Source organism: Rhyacophila brunnea, unplaced genomic scaffold (assembly GCF_057557595.1).
Source record: "Rhyacophila brunnea isolate RB1 unplaced genomic scaffold, BYU_Rbru_1.0 scaffold_5, whole genome shotgun sequence".
Lineage (NCBI taxonomy): Eukaryota > Metazoa > Arthropoda > Insecta > Trichoptera > Rhyacophilidae > Rhyacophila > Rhyacophila brunnea.
In genome coordinates, this window is record NW_028233170.1 from 20105488 (window position 1) to 20121874 (window position 16387).

Consider the following 16387-nt stretch of genomic DNA (forward strand, 5'->3'; position numbering starts at 1 on the left):
TAAAATAATCTTCCTTTCTTTTTCTTTTTCTTTTTATTCCAATAAGACGGTGTTTTCGTGATGTCTTAATTACTTAATTACTGTGAGTGGTTTGATACATGTGAAACGTTTTGAAGGCTTGCTTCAGTGGGTGTTTATAAACATTGAAATGATCACTTGTGATGAAAGCTCAGTTGATGGGCATAGACCACAGTGGTGATGGTCGACCCTCTTAAGATCTTTTGGGTTCTAACCAATAGTACATATTTAGGTAAGAACTTTATCATAATACTACACGTCTCACATATTAACAGTTAATATAAATTTAATAAACATAGAGGTTTTACGGCTTTAAATTTTCATTAATTTAAACTCATAATTAAAATTATTTACGATGCATATTTATTTAAAATTAAGGGAGTGCTAAATTTTATTAATTACTTATGTGTATCTAACTAATCAAATATGCATGTATAAACGCACATATGTCTATAATCGGTATTAAATCACAAATACACATCATATTCAAATAATATATTTTTTTTATTAATAAATGAAAATAAAATACAATTTAATACTTTTACTTAAGTAAAGTCTGCCAATTCCAAAAAAGAAGGCGTGATAATTGGTAATATAAATACTATAATCAAATTTTTATTAAATTATGATTATTAAGTAGGTACTAAATATTTTTTGGAACATGAGATTGTAAAAACTATTTCATTTACTATTCATACAAATAAACCAAGTTCGGATAATTACTTGATGACGATACTTATGTATGAATATTGGAGTATACTAAAAAAATATCTTAATAATAATTATTTGAATGGGCTTACCATATTTTTTAATATATTTTTCATGAGAATTAAAAAATATCATTCATATTATTTACAGAAAACCTTCTAAAATATTCCACGTATACCCAAATATTTAATTTCCAGCAGTGTTTTGTTTTTAAATAAGTCGTATTTTTGTTTGAGAACTAGAAAATAATATTATTTATAAATTTGTTTTCACAAAGTTTGTGAAGAAATTTTCCTGATGTATTTGTTATCGATGGTTTTCAAATATTTTTCGCCATCAAAAGTTTTCTTTCGGTGCTATTGTATTTTAATATTTTATTGATATGCGTAGAATTTATATGTAAAGTATTGATTTATACATACCATTGACGTAATACAATCCAATTTTCTTTAAAAAACATGTAAATACTCAGAATGGATCACAAAGATTAAATAATAAATGTTGCAAATATTTAAATATTGTATAATAAATATAGATACCTATGGTAATAATTAATATATTGGTATGTGTGTAGTACATTGTTTCTATCAACAGAACAGTTACAAAAAAAAATATTTATGAATATTGTTACTACTAACATTGTTAATTAATAATACTGAGGTAAACTGCTTTTAACCTTTTGAATAATGTACAGTGTTCAATCAGTATGTATAAACATGCACCTTTAGTAAAGAAGTCCAGAAACATATGTAGAGTAATACAACTTGGTATAGTGAGGTGCATGTTGATAATAAAGGACAAAACGATGGAAAAATCTGGCAATGCAACAGACAAGGGTACTTAGTTTAATAGGTAAAAATCTCAAATGTACATGGGCAAGACACAACCCGAACAAGATACAATCGCTGGACAAATGTAGTCAGTAGTGGTAGTATAATCTCAATAGGTATACTTGAAATACGTGGCAGCACAACGCACATTACCGAGAATAATAAAATCAGCTGTTAGGGGCATTTACCCAAAACTGGACAAATCTAGACTGATTATGTATAATATCGTACAAAAGTACAACCTAATTTACCGAAATGATACTATATAAGTGTTTTGTTGAAATCGATTCGAAATCGTTATGATTCTCATTTGAAAGCTCTTACAAATAATATAGCTCGAAAAACCATCGTATGCAGCTTGCCAAAAACAAAGTACTTTCAGAATTTTATGGCAGTGATTGTAAAGTCAGGTGTTTGGTTTCTCCCTTATTAAAGCGAGTGCTATATACGCCAGGCGTCGTTTGTGGCCGTTACTCGCCGGTCCTCGCCGCCGCGTCAAGTGGGCGTAAGTTTCTTTGGGTCCGAGGCTCGCGCATTGTTTGCTTCCGTACTCCGCGTTCGAGCGCCAACTAGGCACGGATGGATGTTCAAAATGACCCACATGTATAATACAATAGTCCGGTTCCATATTTTTCGCTAAGTGCTCCATCAACTTGATAAAGTTTAACGTTTATCGCGCCTACAGAAAGGCCGCGGCGAGAGCTTCGTATCACGTATATATCTGTGAATCTATCTCGTACCGTTTCCAACTAATGGCTAATCGAAAAAGTATTGGGATAATTGCCTGGAATCAGAACTTTCTGTTCGCTTGGTCCCTTTTCGAGATTCGCCCTTACGTTGCTAATATAGTTATCGAGCACGATCAGGTAGAATTTTCTATATCCGATTATAATCAAAGCTGTAACATATTTCAAACGCATTGTGTCTAATGAAATAAGTTTATAAATTTATGAAAATTCTATTTTTTATTAAATACTTCAAAAAATATAAAAGTATTTTATAAAAAATATATAATTTTGAAAAACTTACGTAACTTACTTTTGGACAGAGTCAGGACACTTCCATATACTTTTGTTGTTCTTATTTTATTATTGTATTATTTACTCACATTACCCTGTATTTTTATTTGAACTCTTTATATCATGTTGTGAACGCATTGAATTTATAATTTATCATGTTCATTATATGTAAAAATAAATAAAAAATTGAATTTAAATTTGACACAGATATTTAACATTCTGTTTGACTGCTCTTAGTGAGTCAGTGGACTACGAGTACTAGTACGAATGTACTATGGAGTGTCTCTGAATAATTGCTAAAAACTACGTTATTTACCTGATATTCCGAATTATATCCATAAATTTCTACTATTTTTGTCATTTATACAAGCTTGCCTTATATGATTAAATAAATGGCTGCAAAAAAATTTTCAAAATTCTTGTACTTGCGAAAAATATTGATCAATAAATATTTTCTTATTCCAAAATAAATACACAAAAAGTAATAATGTAGTATTCTTTTTATTTAAATTAAAATTGTCAATTAATGTGGAAATACCATCAAAACCAGCTATCTTCATATTTTTCTATTCTCTCCAGACAATGTTGCGGATACCATGAGTTTTCCAGTAAATTCCTTCACCTGATCACTCCACCTTATGCGCGTTCGCCCTCTGCCCCTTTTACCTGGCATACTGCCCATAACAATTAACCTTTCGAAGCGTGCCTTGCCAAACAGTGTATCCAAAGAATCTTATAATATGACGCAAACACACTTATTATATATTTAGTAAAAGGTAAATTTCCACGTTCGTTCCAAAGAAGATGTATGCTCGTCTATAATAGAGTGGAGGGTATATTAATAGGCATTTACGATGAATGGTGGTTTACCATTCTCTTAACCCGTTGTTTCTATACTCTTGTTCAAGCACACAATAAGGAAAACAACGTTTATTATCAGCCAGCCCAGCCACGAGATCACTGTAAAAAGTCTGGCAATCTAACCTCCACTCTGTTAATCCCAATTATAGAAAAAATAATGTTAATTTTCTTACATTTTTTACTTATATAAGAAAATGTATCTGCTTACTATTATTTTAGCCGTAATAACTTTAATCACGAGATTTTCAAAGTGTGAATTCTTTAAAAAATGATCATTGATATGTTTTTCGATTACCAATCTCATTTTTAAAAACCTAACCTAACGAGCTATTGTTATATAAACGTATTATAATATAGATAAACAATTTACTCATTTCTTATGACATAATGTCGTATATAAAAATTGACGAAGAAATAGCAGTACATCATCAATATTTACTGGTACCACAAGACCCCTAATATATTAATAGTTTATTTAACTGCATAGTGAAGAAAATATCTACGCTTCTGATGCCTGTTTCTTCCCCTGCGTGATGAATTGAATTGAATTGATTCGTCTGATTGCTGAAAATAATATCTCCGTTATTTATCGCTTTCTCGCGCTTGACGCGCCCTTATTTATTTTTTCATATCTACATTTCTCCATTTGTAATCATAATCTCAAGGGATTCTTAAATTTACATTATGCAACTTAATATTTAAAGTAAGTTTTCAAAAAATAATAATATTTGAAAACTAAGAAATCTGTTAAAAGTTCATAGCTTCTTAGCTTGATAAAAACTATTCTTAATGAATACATAAGTACGATTGCGTTCTTAGAATAAATCAGATCAAGATAAAATAGATTTTAAATATAAGTAACGCAATGATACTATATCATAAATGTATAGTTGAGAACATTTCTCATTGTATTATAATATATATTCATTTCTTAATTTATCAAACATATATTATATATATACCGATGGAAAGAGACCAAAAATACAGTTAATATAAAATTATTGAAAGCGTTCATTGACAAAGGTTTCGATAGCATTTCTTATTATTTAAATTTATGGAATTAATATTTACAGACGTTGAAAATTCAAATTCAAATAAACTCAGTTTACGCTAGAGCGATTAAGCGATAGTTAAGACATTAGCCGTAATTTCTTCTTAAAACGCATTTACGTGCATGTATTATAAGCCATTTGCATATTTCCGAATTAACAGTCGTTTTTCGTGAAACGTTGTAAATGTAAGGGCTCTTCTTTTGGTAGTTAAATCGTGCAACTCGCATCTGAAAGCATTGTTTGTTATACTTCCGAGCAGGTAATCTACTAAGCCTTACTTAAAGTTTTAACTGAATTCACTGCCGTATGTTGTTTCATTATACCCATATGTGAGAAACTTTAACACTCTTTGCTGTAATGAAATTCTGCAGCTCTTTAAATTAATTGTTTGGTAATCATTATTTCTCATTTTCAAGATTTTTCACATACTTAATAATATAATATTACGTTTTCAATAATTTAAGTAAATTGGTTTTATTCGTCTTGACAAAACCGTATATCTCCCAATCACGGTGAACACGAGAACTATGATAATTTTATTTATTAACGACTTTACAAATTCAATGATTTTATCGTTTTGTCTTTTTGAAATACCTACACGTCAAACAAAATATCTTGAGTTATTATTTGGCCAACATGCACGTATGCCAAAAATATTTTAAAATTATTATAATATTAGATTTAAATGTATTTATGATACAAATAAAATATGAGGAATTATGTTTATTATATTTTATCACTAAATATACATTTTTCTAATTTTGAAAATAAAATATGAGTACTTTATGACATGGAATCAATTTAATTAGCGTAATCTATCAACATTTACATGATTTCCTTTGCACAAAATAAAATTTTACAAACAATACCAATCTTTTATTCATTTCAATTTATTTATTTAAAAAAAAGACACGTTGAGTACATAACAAATTATGAATTCAGGACGTTCACAACATGATATTTAGAATAAAAATTACAAGTTGTCAGTTAGAGAAAAAACACGGTAGAGAAAAAAACAAAGCAAACAATAGTTTTATACAAAAGAAATAAAATAACAAAACAGGTGTTATAATGTGTATATTTTAATATTATATGTCATTAAAAATACTCAAAATATGATTTAAAACAGACATTTATTTCGAATATATAACGGAAAACTGAAAAATATTGTTTCCTATTTTTTCTTCTCTTGGTTAAGATTTAAATTTAATAATCTTGTTTCTCATAAATAAATAAGTTTACATTTTTTTTCAATCAAAGGAAAATTTTACCGTTCTAATAATTTCATTTGATATTGAAAAATAAACCGCTGTTTAAAATAAAAGTATCAGATATGTAGTACCGCAGTTTCGTTTGAATTTTGAATCTTCTCATTTGTAAGAAAGCGCCAGAAAGACGTTTCGCGGCATGCAAAATTGTTTTATCACTCTTACAGTTCCCTAGACGCACTTTACAATTTACCTTCTAGTCTAGACTGCAAGTAAGTATACATTCTACCTCAATTTAAAGGTTTGTCACCTTTGTAGATGGTTCAAATTTGACGCTTAGTGTAAAGTTTTTTTACCTACGTGAAATTTAATGAAGAGAATCTGCAAAAAAAATAGAGATGTTGCAGCTTTTAATGTCCATTATTGTTTATTTACTTGCTAATAAAATAAGTTTCTAGTCGTATTCCAACATATATATTATACACACAGACAATCGATTACAAATACTTAACATAGTAATTATTTGGCCAACAAATAAATTGCATTATATAGCTTATAATAATAATGTTGCCTAAATTTAAATAGAATATATAGTTTTATAATGATCGAAACTAGTTTGATCCACTATAATCTATATATAAGTCGTAGACGATCATTGTCAACTGTATTGAACCGGTTGAGCGTAATAAAATGACGTGGGTTATGTACAATATTATAGTTTATTTTAAATACCTTAATGAATTTTAATTTAAAAATTGATAGTTCTACAAATCGAATACGCTAATTTTAATTCAAATATATAAACCTATATAATATAATATTGTCCGTGGATATATAATTATTTTAGAATTCTACCATTTTTTTGGTCTGTATTTTAAAAGGCCCTTTATGTTCAGTCTTATCATCATAAGTCAGTAATGTTTTATTGACGAGTTATGTCATTAATATCCAACGCTTTACAAATCTTTTTTTTTCAGAACACAAAAAAGTCGTCATTATAAAACAGAAGATTTAATAAAATAACACAAAATGCACTTTATCTGATATACTGGGGGCAAGGCTTAGTGTGATTCTTTATCACTAGCAATTTTACTGTGCCATAGGTCGTCTCTGAAGCGGCGACGATGCTTCCCCCGTAACCTTTAGCCCGGCGTCGCCGACTGTGAAAAACAGACGTCGTTATCTCCAACAAATTAGGTCCTCCTACTTAGCGTCGCTCAAGAAATGTATTTCTTACAAACCGACCGTTTAAATACCGCCTGAGAAAATTTACGCCCTCTTTCCTACTTCGGCGAGGATGTTTGTTAATAAGGCGCCTTAGAAGTTTTGTTTAGTTGTGCAAAATTTACTAACGCATAAAAAGTATTTATAGAACAACTTAGAAAAAAAGATTTCTTTTTTAGTTGTTTTCTTAATTACATTTTCTTAAAAGGTTTTCGTTTTTTTTCACTCAATATAAATTCCCATTTAGTAAAAAAGGTGGTACAAAGTTTTAAAATATTCTAGTTGTAAGCTCATGAATATAAGTCTCAGTAAAACCACAAAGAATTCATTAAGACTCGTCTACGCTTTATGAACGAAATATTGTTTTTTTTAGATTCATATTTTAATAAACATAGTAAGTTAATATAATTACAAAATATTGAATATTACTTTATATACATTTAATTTTAATAATATCGCTATGATGTATGTTTCTATGAAATATAAAAAAAATATAATACTACATAAATAATGTACTTGTATATTTTTAAAACACCTCAGAATACGTACTAGATGATAATATGACGCCGGACTTTACTCGAATAGTATCCATTGGATTCCAGCCAACTTATATCATCAATTTAGCCACTTGCGTTTTGCCTAATTACAACGAAATGAACTAGTAGATATGCATGTGAAGTGTTTATCAAATTTCGCTTATATTGGCGACTGGTTTAGATTATCAAAAAAATAAATGTAAATTATTAATTGAATAAAAAATAGTATATTATATAAATAGTACTTTTTAAATCTTTTAATCGAATATGTTGGTGTTCTTAGTAGATCTTTGAGTTGTCACTACGTGTTCTTCGTCTTTCTTTGCTCGAGGTTTTTCTCATGAAAATGACCTATGTAATGAACCCAAAACGTCGACGAAAAAAGGAGGAAGAACACATAGTGACAACATTACATATACGTTAGTATTATTTATTTATTTGATATCATATGTTGGTATTACCCATTACGCTACATATTAAACAGTGTAATAAAATTATACAGTAAGTATTGTATAAAAACATTGGGTATTGTTCAGTAGGTAATATATAATTTTAAAACATTATATTAGATAAGACAATATAAAACCCAGTACTTACAGTATGTATATAAATAATGATTAAACATAATGTTATATTATAAAATACTGCATGGAATGGTATTTTTCCTGATCGTTTGTAGTATGTATGTTCCAATTTCATTGAAAAATAAATTGTACATATAGATATATATAAATATAGGTTAGTCGTATTGGAGCTGATTCCATTTGAATGAAGTATTAGCCCCACTACGATAACACAGCATTGTAAAGCTATTGATGAAAAAAAAAAATATCCAAATCGGAAATTCTCCGTACGAAATGAATCCTTCGATGGAATCACGCTTTTCCCAAATCACTTATAGCATCGCTCGCTCAATCAGTTTGTATAACGCTTTCGGTTATCCAACGCGAGTAACCCATCAGCTAACCTTCTTCGTTTCTTGCGCGCGAGGTGGTAAGTTTTACATTTTTTCACTCTTCTCCCAGCGAAATATCTCCCATCGCACAATGATCCCTTTCAATTTTCTCGGAAAATTTCACAGGAAATTTATTTGAAAAGCCCTCGGGATATCAGAATAACGTTACAATAAAAAAAATGCAAAAACTTACTGGCGTGCACATAATTGTACATTCAATAAGGATCGTACGCGAAATCACCAAACGCACTTCTTCATAGCTAAGCTTTATTGGCATGCAATATACTAAATATTAATTATACTTATTTACAAAAAAAACATAACCATTTCAATATTCATATTATTACGATACTGTTAATTTATGAAGTTTTTTAATGGAAAGATGGATGTGCTTGAGGTTACATATACTCTTCAACCTTTGACACTATTCACTTTTTCCAATAATTATTTTGTATTTAGATTAGAATCTGGCACAAATTTTAAATTAGCATTTTTATGACGTCTATATAAAATGATAATTTACGTATCACTATTCGGTTGAGTGAGAATGTGAAATTAGATAATATTCATAATATTTATGATGCACGTGTGGACAAAATAATAATTTAAAAGTAATATTACAACATACATCTATCAATTTTAACACAATATTACGATTAATATGATTAATGTATCTTGTGTGGTCATGAAAAGTCAATTTCTAAGATGAGAAAAGACAACCTGTCATAATTACGCATACGTTTTTCCTACAAAGTCTACGGTTTATTTAAACCAAGCTCCCAAAATGCCCCGATCTTTTCATTTTTGCCACATAACACTGTGGCCCTTACGAAACATTTTAAGTAAAAGACAATGGCATTTTTAGGAAAACATATAATGAGAAGCTAAATTCACTTTATGAGGGTGAAACAACCGCGTAGTATAATTTAAAAATGCAAACACTGCGTTTGATTAGTTACAAGTTAGCAGGAGAACTATAAATAATGTGGAACATTTGAATATGCTTGGTCAAAATAATTGAAAAGCGGAGGTAATGGATCATCAGGAATAAAAAAAAAATGATTCTAGAAGGCCATGACCCACCAAGTGTTTTAGAACGAAGCATTATGATTACCAACTACCATGTACCCAAAATATTTTTTGATATACATTTAATATAACATGGAACTGTTAAGAGTTTCACACAGTTTAGGGCATTCCCAAAGTATGTGTTTTGCATTTTACATACAATTATAATATTCCAGTTTTTTCACTGTAACATTACGTACTAGTCAAAGTCAATTATATAAAATTAAAATAAAACGTAATATGAATCCACACAATGCCCATAATGGGTATCCAAAAACATGATTACCAAAAATGGTCCTCATTGATATTTCAGAAGTAAGGATGCCACGAATTGTCATCGGAGGCGATGAAGAGCAATGCAAGATCCCAGAAAATTCTACCAATTAGAGAAATATGGTACAGGACACCAAATTTTTAGTTAATCTAAAACACATCAAAAGAAGAATAAAAACACTACATTATTTAACGACACAATATATCCCGGTTTCGTAGATTAGTAAAAATATATTCGACAATATCTTGAGAAGATGCAACCGATCCTTTTCGTTATAAAATTGTGTACCTACTGTTTATATATTGTTTTTTTTAGTATTTGGTACATTTTATTTTACGTACTGAATTCATATATTATGTGAACTTTATTTATCTTCAAATATATATATATATGTCAAAAATACTTCACCGTAGAAGCTTCTGTTAAGCTTAATCATTTTGTATCTAAAAATTAGTTACACGAATTGTATTTCATTCGCAGCTATTTCACTCTAAAAGCTTTATAATAAGTGAAATGCATAATATATGAGCGTAAATTGTTAAAAATCCGTTTCGTGAAAATGGCCATAAATCTTGAAATACGCTGCCTGTATTTCTCGTGAAAGTTTTCACATCAAAATTTCATAAAAATCACCAACAAACCTGACAAATATGTATAACTTTTCACGCACTACCCTCGAGCGAATAATAATGCGACACGCAGCCGTTCTTATCGCTTCTCCACTATCGCGAACCCTGCGACATGCCGTTGTTTTAAGAGGTAAAAGAAGCTACTTTTATCTCAAACGTGAACTCCCTTGGATTGTTCATACGAACGTATGCCACGAAGACCTTTTTTACATTTGCAATTTGCCTGCAAAATTCTAATTTATTTTAGATTAGAGTACCGTCCAGCGCAGTAGTAGTCATTGTCACTTTTAAGTCGGCAGGGGATAAATTCCAACCATTTGCGAGGCATTAACCTATATTCAGAGAGAACCGTTTTACAATTCGTTAGTTCCCGTAGTTCAATAATGTTCGGGGGCGTACTCCTGTTTCATTACAATGGAGTTTAATAAATTATTATTACGATCCAGTAATGAAATATGATTAAAGTTCTTATAAAGGCGATCTCTTGCTGTGGGGCTATATTTAATAGGAAAACGCTTAAGCCAAAATTGTTATAACTTTCAAATTAGAATAGGAAGCCTGTCGACATTTTTGTAAAATAATATCTTAATAAATTACTTATAAAATAATTCTGAGACAAAGTTCATTGAAACCACAATGAAATATATTTCAATGGATTTATAATAAATGATTAATAAATACTTTGTTGAAATATTCAGAACCAAAAATATTACAAATTCGACGGAGAAGATATTTACTTTTATTGCAATAGAATTCTTTTTATATTAATATATATATATATATATATATATATATCGCCAATAATAACTCTACATGTATATACTACCACTATATATGTGAAGGACCCTCAAACTTTCATATCAAAATAACTGTCGCAGAAAGTTTGTGTGAATGTTTTTTTTTCTTATAACAATAATTCTAATAATATCTCTTATTAACAGTCTAACAAATATACTTACATCTTACATCAATATAGTATATTATTATTGCATGAAATATTTTTAATCCTCGGTAATTACCTCTTCATCATAATCAGTAATCTCCATAATCTAGTTATTTTCTGTTTTTTAAACATTGTATATGTATATTATCACCTTTCGACACTGAATGTCTCATTGCAGATGTTTAATCAGACTTATATGTATGTACTCATTAAAACATCATGTTTACATAATATATAATTTTCATTATTAAATGAATAAACATGAATGCATCGAGGTGTATAGGAAATATACAAATTTCTGTCAAATTTCTAAGGATTTTTTCACAATGTTTCTCTCTGTGCTAACGATGCGCTCTCAATAGCTTTGTCAGTAAATCTTCTTCGGTAACTAGATAAAAAATAAAAAATAAACATTTCTTGAAATTTATTTCTTACGAAATATTTATATTTACAATAATAATAATGATACCCCATGGGTTATACAATATACAACCAATGTTATTATTGAACATACATAACTTTGAAAACACTTCTGAGAAAATATATTGTAACCAAAGAAAAAATCTCTTTAAAAAATTTATTTGTATGTTTATGTATGTTATATTTGGTGTGCATCGTACATTATGTAAACGAGGTATATTTCTTAATCTTTATATATTTAATATATTCTTCTTATAAAACATGTGTAAACTTTGTATTTCTATATTAGCCTTTACAATATAGTAGCCAGGTTCATGAAAATATTAAAACTAAATAAATCTTGCAATTCATTCAAAATTGATAAAATAACATGAATTGAGGATTTTTTGTGTATAACTTTAGTTTTTGCGTAATATCGTAGATAAGTTTTACTTGTAATAATTATTGGTGTAAATATAAGTTTATAAATTTTACGGTTGTAAATTTAAACACCGCCCATCATAAATATTTAAATTATTCATTATATAAGTTAAATTATAATGAGTATATGAAATACGCTAATATGTTTTTTTTTGTTGGCTACTGCAGAGAGGCTTTTTTTAATTAAAAGTGCTTAATTATGTTAAAACTTCTAAGAAGGCTGATTTTGGCAAGATTGGATTTATCGCTAAGTCTTGGGAGACATAAATGATCTATCTTCTCTAGGTAAAGTCAACACCCCATAAGAATGGCGGATACGTCGATGTGTAATAAACGGCTTCGTTTTTTTCCAGTAAAAAACGTTTTAAGGGAATGAAATTTTTTAATTAATTTAAGGCTCTATAAATTGTAAAATTATCTCGTACGATAAACTGAATTAGTAGAAGCCAGAGGCGCTTAAAGCATGGCCCTTATAGTATATAAAGTTTTCTTTATTATGGGTGATGCCTTTTTAAACATAAATTTCATCATTGCGCTTTCAAAATCGACTTTGTGTTTTTATGGAAAAGAAGCAAAACTCGTCGCGAATTTTAATGATTGCATCGTAGAAAATGTAAACATTCTTTTATAACAATTCTATAACTATTCTTTTATTCGTTTATTGCTTCGTTTTTAGATATCACTCAGTTTTATCCAAGCCATGTGATATAGGATATTTTCATATGTATGAAACAACTAAGATATTTATTTTTTTCAATACAAATGTGATTTTCTCGGTGAAACTGAATACATCAATACATTTTAAAATACATGATTTAATCTAAATATGAACATATACGTATTATTTGTAATTATTATAATATAACAGCGCGGTATATTGAAAGTAGAAAATTGACCTACACATTGCCAACCGTTTGGGCCCCGATAAGAATTTTTCGGAAACAAGATAATTGCCAATTTATAGATTATGTACCTATATGTTTTTTTTATTTTTCTTTTTGAATCTTTTTCAATGCCTAGAGTCTTGAACAACAATTATTTTCATAAATACCAATTGAAATAGATAGCAAAAATTTTTGTGGGTCATAATTAATAACAGATAAAAATATTTTTCATTTAATAATCCAAAACCATAAAATCTTATTAATTTATTCATCGACATAGTATAATAAAAAAAGATTCTTGCTTTGCCATAGAAGCATGCGGTGGCCCATGGGTTGTTTATCACTGGTCTAAAATTTTTCATCGTAATTAAAGCACATTATTCGTTTTTTTTACTAATATGGTAAAATATTTTCATTAGAGTTTCTATACACTTATTCAATATAACCAAAATATTTCTGACCATGTCCGATCCTAATAGGATCATATGGGCCTCCACAGAGTATAGGTTTGTGTTAACAGATTTTGTTTATACGAGAAATGGATGTCAGCCACTTGCTCAACCTATTAGGTCCATATCCTGACTCACACACAAATTGAAAAACAATATGTGTACTTGCCAGACCCAGGATTCGAACCTGGGACCCACGGCATGATAGTACAACGCTTAAGCCGCGCAGCCACCGTGGGCCAAAATATTAATAACTAAATAAACTCGTTTTCTATATAGATATCGAACTCGAATTTTAAATCTTACATATTTATTTAGATTGATTGCTCTTATATTATATTTTCTGAAGTAGGTTTTATGAATTATTAGTGTATCGAATGGTTACTTGAAAAAATGATAAATTTTCTATAATTTTTTTTTTAGATGATCGTGTTTTTACGAATAACTTAATATGTTTTCTTACATTGTTTGTATTGTTTTCCGTTTCAAAGAGACGTCGCTGTTAGTTGGTTGGTCCATATAAAAAGCTATTCTGTCTGCTCGAAGGATTTTAATCAACTAACTACACAAATATTACAAACTGTATTACATGTAGACATTGTGGTTTATAAACGCGCGTATACATATTATTCACTCGTTTTTCTTGCTGTATCATAGCGAATGCCTAATTAAATATTCAATAATATAGATAACTTAAATATTATTTTAATGGATTTAAGTTTTGTACTATTCCATTTGAATTAACAACTTAAATCCATTAGAATTTAAATTCAAACTTCATCAAATATCTTCCGTCAATAGTATTAATATTGTAAATATTATTCGTATATAAGTTCTCTCTTAACTTATGTCAATATAATTTGAATATTACTTAGGTAATATCTACATTTTTAATCACTTATCTTCCTTGGCATTGTGTCATCTTATTTTTAAGTACATAAGCCAAGCTCTGGACCAGACATATTTAACCCTTATATCATTGGTAAATTAATTATTGGTAAAATATATTATATTACATTTTTTTTTACCAAAGTTTGGCTACTTTTGCTATGTATATCCCCAGCAACTTGGTACGTATCTAAGACACTTAATGTTATTTTATCTTCAAAGGTCCATAACTACACACCCATTCGTTTTGCTAATTGGGAGGGCAATTAAATTTCAACTAAATTAAATTAGATATCGATATATTATACTTGCGGAAAGATAAATTTAGATGGTGTTTTTAAATATTGTTTTTTAAATTAAGGTATATTTTTAAGCTACTCATTTTACTCCCTTCTTTCACGTTTTATGATTTATTATATATTATTTATGGTGTAGGCCGTAGGGTTTATATACTATATATCCCGATATTTTTTATCGAGATGTTTTATTTTATTTTGTATGTATTATCTCACTATAATAATCTTACATCGGTTATAATTTATTATAAACTATTATTTTTCAACAAATATTTCAAAAGATTTGAAAATGTAACATTCTTTATTGAACATAATAATATATAGTTTGGAAACATACAAACTATAAAAATTATAGCGCCGGACGGGGCTTGAATCTGCATCCACCGGAGCCTTTTTCAAGATGTTTTTTAATAGCTCTGTTTCTCATATGTTTTCAAATTATGTATTACTCCGGTGACTTAAAGTCTTAAACTTAGTGATTTTTAATATTCTCTCATGAAATTAAAAAACTTGAATTGAAATAATGTACCTCCAAAATATTTGTATGATAGACATTGGATGTCATAGTATCGTTGGTTTTCTATCAGATATCTAATATTGTGATTGTTTGTTTTTTTCAGTGACTAAATTCATCCGTATCGGAATCGCCGACAAGAACGACAACCCGCCGTACTTCGACAAGGCGCTCTACGAGGCGGAGGTCGACGAGAATGAAGATATCCAGCACACCGTACTCACCGTCACCGCCAAAGATCACGATGAATGTGAGTGAACCCCTTCTCCCTGTCTCAGTTTTATTATAACGTTTTACCTCAATTTTTCAATGCAACATGTACTACGACTTAACGAAAATCGAATAGCGTGCCCAGTATTTCCCGCCAATAGGCTAAAAAATACCAAAACCACGCAGACACGTCAAGATTCACTACATTTTAAAATAGTCATATAATAGCGTATCTTCATTAAAATTTATATTTTAATATATAAGAATAGGAGATAAAAATAGCTGTAAGTATATATATTTTTGACTACTATACTACTTTTGAGTTTCTGTACATCTATTATTAACAGTAAAGTTATACCTGGTATATCAATCCTTATAATTATAAAATTTATTACCTTTTGAAGTTCTCCCATTTGTTTTCATTTTTTTTATATTCTAATCCTTTAAAAAAAGTTATCGTTTGTGATAACCACATTTTTTGTAGTATAATAATATAGTGGTTTTGCCTCCAAGCTCTTGTCAGTTTGGACTAATAGAATCTCCATCTTACTTATGTGACGAATTCCAGAATGTCGATCACGTCTTCTGGGAGTGTCCCCATATTTTGGTTGAAAGAGAAGAGCTTCTCAAGTTGTTCCAACCCTCAGTTGGACCGGTTGGCCAATGCAACTTGGTATCTGCGAGGCAGTGTTGCCATCTTTTTCTATGGTGATTATAGTAGAAAGGCGTAAAAATTATAGTTTTTCTAAAAAATATATAGTATTTTACATTTTTTGCGTAGTTAAAATTATAGTATTGCACTATATTTATAATATGGTTGGCATCACTGCTACGAAGGAAAATTTCTCAGCTTTTAAAAAGTTTTCGGCAGCTTACGGCGAGTGAGAAGGTTCTTTCTTGAATTGACCGTATCGAAGTATGAATCACGCATACTCTGGTGCACGCCAACCAACGTATGTGGCAACGTGGCGGGTGGTGGAA

At 29.3% G+C, this 16387-nt stretch overlaps 1 protein-coding gene across 8 annotated transcripts in view; it reads left to right on the top strand.

The window, feature by feature from the left end:
• Nucleotides 1–16387, top strand: part of CadN (neural cadherin) — an 835618-nt gene that overhangs the window by 681404 nt on the left and 137827 nt on the right. For all 8 annotated transcript variants that reach the window (XM_085956138.1, XM_085956137.1, XM_085956141.1 and 5 more), the window contains one exon: nt 15303–15446. In XM_085956138.1, coding sequence (XP_085812264.1) covers nt 15303–15446 — 144 coding nt within the window. The remainder of the gene's footprint in view (nt 1–15302; nt 15447–16387) is intronic.